The following is a 12152-nucleotide window of genomic DNA, read 5'->3' on the forward strand; positions in this document are numbered from 1 at the left end:
TTCAAACTCCATTGTTCCCTAGTAATGCAAATGTAATCTATCCTTTTCCTACTGAACTCTTCCAATTTGAGACCCCTATGTACAAGCATTGGGAAACATTAAACTCATAGCAACACAAATTAGACCACCTTGGGTGAATGCAATGTACAGTAGATAAGTGTGATTGTTCAGTTGTACACAATACTAGATGAATTAATTCACCTCCATATATGCAAACTAATTGCTGAACATGAATCGCATATAAATCGAGCAGAAATGCTAAATCGAAGGGTAGATGGTCAAGATGGGAATATGTACATGAAAGCAGTCAGTGACTAAATTTCAAGGACAATGCTCTCAGCAGAATCTAGTTTAGTTCTGGTGGGACTCTGATGATCTAAAACAATGGTCAGGAATTTGGCTGGAGAATTAGCAATAATGCAAATGATATGCTTCTTGCCACACAATCCAAAATATGTCTAGTATAGATTTTAAAATGTAGGTGGTGAGTTTTTGTAAAAGGTCTAATCTGAGACGTGGCAGCATTTAGTATGTGCAGCACTAGTCTCCGTTTTAGTGTCCAATATGGGCTGATGTAACGGTGAGTAACAGATGCAGGCATGCATACATATGTTATGTTAAATTTGAGATTTATTACTTCCTTCCATATTGGGGATAGCCTTGGGAACTCCCACCAAATGTAGGGCAAGGAACCTTCCCACAAAAGCTAGTGATTTCTGGAAAGATTTTCTGTAGTCTTGAGGGAACAAGTTACCACCTTTATTTAAACATTAATAGTATGTTCCCTGATATGCATATATTTGTTGGATGATGCTACATTAGTTATGGAAGGAGTTCACTGTCCAGTTCCAGGGTCTTCCATGGTCCCGCTCCCATTTGTTAGTATCTTCATTCATTACTTCTAAGAATGTACGCTAGTTACAGTATTTGCATTTTAATCCATACGGAGGGCCGCATAACAAACATAGGGGGAAAGGCCTATTGATATGAGAAAGCGGAGTATCTGATTAAAGAGATTTTGTGGCATTCCAAAATTTTCAAAGAAAATGCTACGGGTGGGTGGTTTTTAATGCTTGAGGCTCTACTCTGAGGAAGGACCTAGAAGGAGGAGGTTATCAAGTCTAAGTTAGTGGGTGTAGATTATTTGTATCAGTGCCAGATAAAGGTTCACTTGGGCCTGGAGCTGAAATGTATGAAAGGCCTATTGTGTGCCGGCGCAGGGGAGTGTTTCACCAGAAGAAATTAGATCTAGACACCATAATAAGAACTAAAAAAAAAAGTTCCTAAGTGCCACAAATAATAAACAAATATGACTATATCTATCTATATTCAGGGCCACATAGGACCCTTTTCTAAGGGGTCTCCCAGTGACGCCTGAGGCCTTCCCAAGTTCAGTGGGCGGTCCAGATGGCAAGTGACGCGATTTGTACTGAATTCCGTCATTGTGGCCCTGTCCCCTGCTTCACATTGCAGATAGATAGCTGCCGCATTGTTTAGGAAGGGTGGGGCCACAATGATGTGATTGCGCCATCATGCCCACTGTGCCGTCCACTATATCATGCGTGAAAGACAGGAAGAACAGCATGCTGTCAAATACGTCCCTCTGTGATGTATGGGGCAACACAGCACTGTCATAGCTATAGTATTAGAGCTGGGGATGGAGAGGAGCAGGGGCACACTGAGGTGACCTGACATAATATATATATATATATATATATATATATATTATTATTATGCACACACATACCAATCAGTCATAATATTAAAAACCCCTAATAGGTGAAGTGAATAACATTTATTATTTCGATACAATTGCACCTGTAAAGGGGTCTGATATATTAGGCAGCAACAGGTAGCAAAGGGTGAGGGAAGATGAGCATACAGGGACAGGTAAGCGTGTGGAAGGGGGAAAGCAGAAGGGGTAAGGGGACTGCCAGTAGTGGGAATCTGGGCTTCTTTGAAGCTGTGGAGATGAGGGTTTGTGTGGCAGTCAGTGCAGCCCGGGTGCTGCGTGTGGTTTGCTGTCTCACTGCAGTGCTAGCCCCAGTCAGTGCGAGGCAGTACCTTTATAGTTGGAGGATGAAATCCTCCTCTGGCTGCAACGAGATCATCCAAAGTTACCAACCACACACCGGGGAAGCAGATGTATCTTGTGCAGCAGGGGTGATGAGGAAACCATTGCTGGTGCAGAGTTTAGAATGAGTGAAGTGATGTCATGGCACTTGGAGGAGGAGCCTCCCTACCAGTCCTTAAGACTATGCAGCGCAGGGTGGGCTAGTACTAGTGAAACCTTCCACTGCGCTGCAGCTACCAAATATATGCTAGGTGTTTGAACCGCAGGTGGCCGTGGAGGATGGGGGAGCGGGGGCCCCTCAGTCAGACGGCAGCAGGCAGGCTGTAACAGGAAGAAAAAAAATCCTGTGGGCCTATTTTGATGGGAGGGCCTGGAGCTGTAGCTCCACCCACCACATTGTTAATCTGGTCCTGATTTGCATACCCACACTCTAATGTTAGGTGAGTGCTAGAGAACATAGTAAATCAGATAAGTGGCAAGGAAAGAGAGGCTAGGGATTCCCAAACCCTCATCCTTTTGCAGGTCTTTAGAGTGTGTGCATTTTCCACACATGGTCCACTGCCTGCCCAGATAAACATACATCCACTGGTAAGGAACTTTCGAACAAACATAGGAGCTTTAGTAGAGCATTTGTCTTTACTGCACAGGCCTGCCCAGTCCAAGTGATATGGTATGAATTCCATTTATGTAAATTTGCCGTTATGTTTTTCAAGTGGTAATTTTCCTTGTACAATTGGTCTTATATGTTAGATAGATCCCCAGACATTTAACTTTGCGTTTCCACTAAATATGTGTATGGACCCCCCATGTTTTGTCAAAACCACCCTCAAATGTTTTGGCATAACCACCCTCAAGTGTGGTGTTTTTTTTTTGTTTTTGTTTTTTTTTGTAAGGATTTGGTTTTGCTTTTTGGATTTCTTTAAAATTGATAAAAATATCTAAAATCCGTCAATTAGACCTGTTGTTTATATGCAATCCAGAACCCGAGACTTGTTTTTTTTAATCTGAGTTCCAAACTTACTGCAGAACCAAACCAGGACCCTGTTCTACTCGAAACCACAAAAGTGATTGGAGCCGGGGCTTGATTTGGCTTGGAACTCCAAAGTTCGTGTGTGTTTGGTTTTCAGGAAAGCCGAACTGCACATCTCTAGTTTCCACCACCTGAAATGAGTTTGATTCTCTCTGCTCCCTAACTCTGAGTGCTCTATTTAGAGTCATTACTTATTATTGAGGTTGGTCATTGTTAATAAAAGGTCATCAGTATGTAGCAAAATATTGTTTTCGCAGGGACCAACTCTGATATCAGATACATCTGGATTGCTGAGTTTTTATACGAAAAGCTCCAAAAGGTGCAAACATTAATTAGAGGCAGGTGACATTGTCAGAATAGATGACCCTCTTGAATCAATTCAATTGATACTGTTATTTAAGGCAAGATGATCAGAACCACAGATCACCTATATTAAGTGACCATCTAAAGTGGTTTTAAACCCCTCCCATTTTATGGGAGGGGAAAGGTCCAGGGAATGATGCGAAGAGTATAAAATTATTCTATAGCCTCCCCAGTTTCTGTTACTAAATCGGGTTTCAGAAGCAATGATTTATTAAGTGAGGCAGGGCTAAGAGAGGCGCTAGTGTCAAGTTCTACAGAGAACATTGTATGATCTGACCCGGGACATAGGACCTGATTCAGACCCCTTGCTTTTTGTGTTCGCACGCCCGATGCATATGCAAATTCAGCAGGGCAGGCGTTTGCAAGTCATTAGCACACCCTCTATGTCTTGGCGTGTGATCGCTTTGTGTATGCAGATGCCCACCAGCTAGTCTAAAGACACCCACTTGCGGACGTCGTCTCCAGGAAGTCTATACAACCATCGGTGCCATCGGATGCGATTGCAGCGCTTGTTGCTGACCATACCCTACTGCGTGCACTGTAAAAACCAGCCAGGTGACGTGAACTATGATGAAGGCGAGGACAGTAAAGTAAATGTCTTTTTATTGAAAAGCTGGTTTAAATGGGAACTGGATATATAATACTGAAAAGATGGGTAGAATCGAATTAGGACCAATGATGATGAATTGAAGAACTTGATCGGTTTGAGACCGATGTTGATGAATTGCAGTACTGGATCGGTTTGGGACCGATGGTTGGAGGTATCAGCTTGAAACGATAAAGGTTAATTTTAACAATTCTCTGTGGTAAAACCAGACTGGAATGTTAGATAGAATAGGAGACTCGATAACCAGACTTGGAACTGGAATATAATGGACTGGGACCAAACAGATACAGAGTACCTGGGAGCTCAGCACAGAGCTGTAACTTCAGCAGAAGCAGCATTGTACTGGCAACAGAGGCCCGTCAGGAAATGGAATTTATAGGAGAGGATCTCCAGGTATTGGATGCTGTGATCAGCTGGTCTGGGAGCAGCGCTCTAAGTGGAGGAAGAGCATCAGGTGAAAGAGTCCAACATGGCTGCGCCTATTCTCTGGTGTGCAGCTTGTGTGTCAATCATGCTGGGAAGACACACTGTGAACAAGGGGCTGTGGAGAGCCATCTCCATGCTCAGTGACAGGACACTGAGCAGACTAGGCAGGAGCAGCACAGACATCAGTACCAGCCGGGAGCAATGTGCAGCGTGAGTGGACCTCTGTGCCATCTGGGAGTGATGCACAGCATGAGTGGATCTCAGCGCTAGCCTGGACAGACACCGGAGAGGTGCCCATGGGCCAGAATAAAAAAAGCCAAATACTTGTAAAATCTTTAAAGAAACACTGACCAGGGTCCACACAAACAGGTAGTTGGTCAATGAGTCAGGAGAAAACCCAGATTCCAATCCTTTTTATGATTTGTACCACTCTGAACCTGAAAGGTAGCACGTCTGCTTTCTCTCATAGCTGGGCAATCTCTTCTGGCTTTAGTCACTTCCTCCGCCTAAACCTTGGTATAATGTATAACTGTAATAATGAATTTCAGTGTATCATGTGGGAAAAAAATAATTTGCAATAAATCAATGTTACATATCAACTGAGATTTTTCTTCTATACATTCTGCACTTCTACATTTTTTCTTTTTTAATAGGTGGAATTCTGTTTGATTTGCCTGGTGCCACAACATGTCCGTTCTGCCATCAGAATGTTGTAACTAGGGTGGCCTTTCGTTCTGGACTTCTTACCTGGCTTTTATGTGCAGGCATTATGTTTTTGGGGTATGTATATTTGCTAGACTTTTGGATACTGTATAGAGTATGACGCTGTTCAAAAGAAAAAAAGAGTATGTATATATATATATATATATACATACATACATACATACATACACACAGAGTGCATTCGGAAAGTATTCACAATGCTTCATTTTTCCACATTTTGTTGTTACAGCCTTATTCCAAAATGGAATGGATTCATTTTTGTCCTCAAAATTCTGCACACAATACCCCATAATGACGACGTGTAAAAAAAATTTTTTAGATTTTTTTTTTTTTTTTTTTTTTTTTTGCAAATTTAAAAAAAAAAAAAAATCCCCACTAAAGAAATCACATTCATATAAGTATTCACAGCCTTTGCCATGAAGCTCAAAATTGAGCTAGGGTGCATCCTATTTCCACTGATCATCCTTAAGATTTTCTTACAGCTTAGAAATCACATGTACATGCAGTAAGTATTCACAACCTTTGCTCAATACTTTGTTGATGCACCTTTGGCAGCAATTACAGCCTCAAGTATATTTGAATATGATGCCACAATATTGGCACACCTATATATGGGCAGTTTTGCCCATTCCTCTTTGCAGCACCTCCAAGCTCCATCAGGTTGGATGGGAAGCGTTGGGGCACAGAAATTTTCAGATCTCTCCAGAGATGTTCAATTTGATTCAAGTCTGGGCTCTGGCTGGGCCACTCAAAGACATTCACAGAGTTGTCCAGAAGCCACTCCTTTGATATCTTGGCTGTGTGTTTAGGGTCGTTGTCTTGTTGAAAGTTGAACCGGCGCCCCAGTCTGAGGTCAAGAGCGCTCTGGAGCAGGTTTTCATCAAGGATGTCTCTGTACCTTGCTGCATTCATCTTTCCCTCTATCCTGACTAGTCTCCCAGTTCCTACCGCTGAAAAACATCCCTAAAGCATGATGCTGACACCACCATGCTTCACTCTAGGGATGGTATTTGCTTGGTGATGTGCGGTGCCTGGTTTCCTCCAAACATTAACACCTCGCATTCATGCCAAAGAGTTCAATCTTTGTCTCTCATGGTCTGAGAGTCCTTCAAGTGCATTTTGGCAAATTCCAGGAGGGCTGCCATGTGATTTTTACTAAGGAGTGGCTTCAGTCTGGTCACTCTACCATACAGGCCTGATTGGTGGATTGCTGCAGAGATGGTTGTCCTTCTGGAAGGTTCTCCTCTCTCTACAGAGGAAAGCTGTAGCTCTGATAGAGTGATCATTGGGTTCTTGGTCACTTCCCTGACTAGGGCCCTTCTCCCATGATCGCTCAGTTTAGACGGCCGGCCAACTCTTGGAAGAGTCCTGTTGGTTCCGAACTTCTTCCATTTACGGATGATGGAGGCCACTGTGCTCATTGGGACCTTCAAAGCAGCAAATATTTTTCTCTACCCTTCCCCAGATTTGTGCCTTGAGACAATCCTGTCTCGGAGGTCTACAGACAATTCCTTGGACTTCATGCTTGGTTTGTGCTCTGACATGCACTGTCAAGTGTTGGACCTTATATATAGACAGGTGGATGCCTTTCAAAATAATGTCCAATCAACTGAATTTACCACAGGTGGACTCCAATTAAGCTGTAGGATAATCTTAAGGATGATCAGTGGAAATAGGATGCACCCGAGCTCAATTTTGAGCTTCATGGCAAAGGCTGTGAATACTTATGTAAATGTGATTTTTTTTATTTATTTTTTTAGTGGGGTTTTTTTTAATTTTTTTTTTTTTATTAAATTTGCAAAGATCTCAAAAAAATTTTTTACACGTTGTCATTATGGGGTATTGTGTGCAGAATTTTGAGGACAAAAATTAATGTATTCCATTTTGGAATAAGGCTTTTAACATAACAAAATGTGGAAAAGTGAAGTGTTGTGAATATATTGTCTGATTATATCATTGTCAGATAGAGATATATATAATAATTTATTCAGACAATTATGGATGGCACTCCAGGTCTCAGTACTCAAAAAAGTAACGACAAGCTACAGTAATAAAGTCAACGCTCTTTTATCAAGACTGTTAAAAAAATGCAATACATCACATACATAAACATACCTGTATCAGAAACACCCAAGTGCTCAATCCACGTCAGCCCGTCTGAGTCCCGATGACGTCATAGGCGTGCCTCATGCCGGCGGTCTGTGACTCGCTAGAGGGCGTGGAAGTAACTAATACTATCACCAAGGAAACTAAGGGGAGGGAACATAAACCATAGGCATCACATGACACATCATAAAGGCAGAGAGAGCGAACAAGGATAACTGGCAGCAAACATATGATGAGCGGCTAAAAACACATAACAATGTAACACTGTGCAGAACCCAGTGACAATATCATAATAAACCTAAGCAAAGGTAACAGCCTGTATAATTACATCGCTATACATGTCACTAAATGGTCATGCTGCAGTGGTGACTGAACAGATAGAAAAAATAAATCAATAATGATGGAGGCTCTGTACAAAAATGACTCTCATGCAGTAGCACCTAGTGAATGAAAACTGGTCCTACATAAAGGATCATGTAAGGGCATATGTCTAATAACTAATGATCAACTAACTGAGAACTAAAAGGGTCTCATACAAAAATGGAGAGAATCAGATGAGAGTATTAGAGAAAACAACTTCTCATTAAGGCCCCCTGGGTGCACTGTTTGCAGTGTGTGGATCCAGTAGGCTTCTTTCTGCAGTAGCGACTGATCTCTATCTCCCCCTTTTACAATTTGGGGGTACCCAGTAAATCATTTTGTATCTGATCATAGATACACCATGCTGGTGGTCTCTGAAGTGTTTCGCTACTGGTTAATCCGAACCTTTACCATCGATGGCTGCCCTAATATTAGAATGGTGCAGGGCCATTCTCTCCTTCATTTGTCTGGAAGTCTTTCCAATGTAAATCATGACACAAGGGCACCTTATGAAGTACACCACATACTGGCTACAGCATGTAAGTGGATACTTGATTAAACATTTCTTGCCAGATCGTGGATGGAAACAAGCATTGCCAGTTTCTAGGAAGCTGCAAGTAATGCATCCAATGCATTGTAGTTTCTGGCTTGGTGAGACAAAAATTGAGTAGTTGATGGTTTGAAATGATGACTACTGTCATTATGTACTACAATGTCTTTAATGTTTTGCCCCTCTTGAAAGACGGTAAAAAGGTAGATCCTTGTAAAGAAGGCAATTTGGGGTCATTAGCAATGATAGGCCAGATGTTTCTAGCGGTACACATCAATTGTGAACTAGCTGTCGTGTATTGTTGAGTCCAGACTATTTTATTCTCTTTGGATTTTGGTCCTGTCAATATTGGGGCTTGTGATCTGGGTACTAATAGTACTTTTTCTTTAGCTTTCTTGAGGGTGCTGTAGTGGTACCCCCGTTTAAGAAATTTACGGGACATGTAATCAATCTGGGTGATGGCATCATCTCGTCTGTCACTACAAATTCTCAAAATTGTGAGTATGGGAGTCCCCATTTCAATGACTGTCAATGATGACTACCTGCTTGTAATACCATGTTACGGTTGGTTGGTTTGAAGAACATTGAAGTATTCAGCACATTCAGATTAATAGTAACGTCCAAAAAGTGTACACAATCATAACTACATTCATATGTTAACCGGCTGTTCTTTATTGTTTAAGTCTGTGATCAGTTGTATAAATCTTTCCTGGGGGCCAGACCATAAAAGGAAAATGTCATCTATATACCGTGAATATCCAATGATATGTTTAGCAATGTTGGGATCAGAGAAAAATAAATAATCTTCTACATGGAACATGTATATATTGGCAAAGCTCGGTGCCACACATGAGCCCATGGCACATCCTGAGCATTGAATGTAAATCTTCTCATCGAATAAAAAATAGTTTCTACTCAATGTGCGTTCCAAGAGTGATGTAAAGAAATCAACATCTGGACCTATGTAAAGCTCATTACCGCTAATGAATCTACGGGTGGCCTCAATACCTTCACTATGGGGAATACTCGTATACAAACTGGAGACGTCAATTGTACACATCAGATGACGAGAAGTAGAGGTGAAAGATTCTGTAGTCTAAGGATAAATGCTGTGGTATCTTTGAGAAAAGATGATTTAGTGATAAGCAACGGCTGTAGGGAATAGTCCAGGAATTGTGAGATCCTGTACTATAATGAATCTCTAGCAGCGATGATAGGTCTGCCTGGAGGGCAGTTAGCATCCTTATGCAATTTAGGGATGGTATATAGTACCGGTATTTTGGGACCATCTTGTATCAAAGCATCTCTGGTATTAGCAGTTATGACCATATTATCTACTGCCTGGTTCAATAAGTCAAACCATTCTGTTTGAAATCGGTTGGTCGGATCTTCATTCATCAACTCGTAGACTGAATGATCGGATAATTGACGGTATATTTCAGTTTTGTATGATGACAAATCCTGTGCCACAATTCCCCCGCCTTTATCGGCGGGCGAATTGTGATATCTGTGTAACTGCCAAGCTGTTGTAGGGCTAGTGTTTCACTATGTGATAAATTGCATTGGATGGAATGCTCCAATGGAGTGTAATTCGATATATTGTCCATGTGGTTGGTGAAACACTTGATGCTCAAATTAGAGGAATGTGGAATGAATGTAGATTTTTTTTTTTTTACGCACCGGAATACCACTGGTAAGTGTCATTGCTGGGCCAAAATGTTCTTTTCATTTGAGTCTGCAATCAAACTTAAATCCGTTTTATTTTGGAAAATATCCAGAAGGCAGGTGGGGACAAAGGATAAACCTTTGTTGAAGACTTTGATTTAATCAGTGGTTAACACACGAGTTGACAAATTGAAGACATCATCTTCCTGGGGTATATCTTTCTTGGCCTTCCTTTTTTTTTATTTACAGACACTGAAGCAGAGACTATTTTATTTGAAGCCAATTTACAGGATACCTCTGGAGATGATACTACAAAACAGCTTATAACACAGTTGTCCCGTTTAAAGAAACGAAGTGAATTATTACCTCCATGGTGTTTCACTGTCAGATTAGTAGATTCATTAGCGGTAATGAGCTGTACACAGGTCCAGACATTGATTTCTTTACATCACTCTTGGAACGCAAGTTGAGTAGAAACAATTTTTTTATTCGATGGGAAGATTTACATTCAACTCTCAGGATGCGCCATGGGCTCATGTGTGGCACCGAGCTTTACAAATATATACATGTTCCATGTAGAAGAAGATTGCTATTTCTCTGATGCCAACATTGCTAAACATATCATTGGATGGATATTCACGGTATATAGATGACAATTTCCTTTTATGGTCTGGCCCTCAAGAATGATTTATACAACTGATCAGACTTAAACAATAAAGAACACCCAATTTAAATTAACATATGAATGTAGTTACAATTCTGTACACTTTTTGGACGTTACTATTAATCTGAACTGAATGTGCAGTACTTCAATGTTCTTCAAACCAACTGACCATAACACTGTATTACAAGCAGGTAGTCATCATCCACCGTCATTGAAATGGGGACTCCCATACTCACAATTTTGAGAATTTGTAGTGACCGAGACGATGCTATCACCCAGATTGATATGTCCCGGGGGTACCACTACAGCACCCTCAAGAAAGCTAAAGAAAAAGTACTATTAGTATCCAGATCACTAATATTGACAGGACGAAAATCCAAAGTGCATAAAATAGTCTGGACTCAACAATACATGACTGCTAGTTCACAATTGGTGTGTACCGCTAGAAACATCTGGCCTATAATTGCTAATGACCCCAAATTGCCTTCTTTACAAGGTTCTACCTTTTTACCATCTTTCAAGAGGGGCAAAAACATTAGACATTGTAGTACATAATGACATTAGTCAACATGTGAAACCATAAACTACGGTACTCGTTTTTTGTCTCGCCAAGCCAGAAACTGCAAATGCATTACTTGCAGCTTCCTAGAAACCGGCAATGCTTTTTTTCATCCATGATCCAGCAAGAAATGTTTAATAAAGTAACCACTTTACATGCTCTAGCCAGTATGTGTTGTACTTCATCAGGTGCCCTTATGGCATGTTTTACATTGGAAAGACATCCAGACAAATGAAGGAGAGAATGGCCCTGCACCGTTCTAATATTAGGGCAGCCATCGATGGTAAAGGTTCGGATCAACCAGTAGTGAAACACTTCAGAGACCACCAGTATGGTGTATCTACGATCAGATACAAAATGATTGACTAGGTACCCCCAAATTGTAAAGGGGGAGATAGAGATCAGTCGCTACTGCAGAAAGAAGCCTATGGGATCAACACACTGCAAACAGTGCACCCAGGGGGCCTTAGTGAGATGTTGTTTTCTCTAATACTCTCATCTGATTCTCTCCATTTTTGTATGAGACCCTTTTAGTTCTCAGTTTATCATTAGTTATTAGATGTATGACTTTACATGGTCCTTTATGTAGGACCAGTTTTCATTCACTAGGTGCTACTGCATAAGAGTTGTTTTTGTACAGAGCCTCCGTCATTTATTATTATTATTGATTTTATTTTTTCTATCTGTTCAGTCACCACTGCAGCATGACCATTTAGTGACATGTATAGTGATGTAATTATACAGCCAGTTACCATTTGATTAGGTTTATTATATTGTCACTGGGTTCTGCACAGTTACATAGTTATGTGTTTTTAGCCGCTCATGATGTTTGCTGCCAGTTATCCTTGTGTGCTCTCTGCCTTTGTGTCATGTGATGCCTGTTTATGTTCCATACCCATTAGTTTCCTTGGTGATGGTATTCATCACCACCACGCCCCCTAGTGAGTCACCAACCATCGGCGTGAGGCACGCCTATGACATCATCGGGACTCCAGACAAGCTGACGTGGATTGAACATATATATA

General features: G+C 41.1%; 1 protein-coding gene across 3 annotated transcripts in view; it reads left to right on the forward strand.

Moving 5' to 3' along the window:
* Positions 1-12152, forward strand: part of LOC148534549 (lipopolysaccharide-induced tumor necrosis factor-alpha factor homolog) — a 132765-nt gene that overhangs the window by 27499 nt on the left and 93114 nt on the right. For 2 of the 3 annotated variants that reach the window (XM_088466912.1, XM_088466913.1), the window contains exon 5: positions 5154-5280. The exons of the other annotated variant lie outside the window; for it this stretch is intronic. In XM_088466912.1, coding sequence (XP_088323038.1) covers positions 5154-5280 — 127 coding nt within the window. The remainder of the gene's footprint in view (positions 1-5153; positions 5281-12152) is intronic. 3 annotated transcript variants of the gene reach the window in all.

The sequence above is a fragment of the Taudactylus pleione genome, unplaced genomic scaffold (genome assembly GCF_031769625.1).
Source record: "Taudactylus pleione unplaced genomic scaffold, aTauple2 ptg000066l, whole genome shotgun sequence".
In the NCBI taxonomy this organism is placed as follows: Eukaryota; Metazoa; Chordata; class Amphibia; order Anura; family Myobatrachidae; genus Taudactylus; species Taudactylus pleione.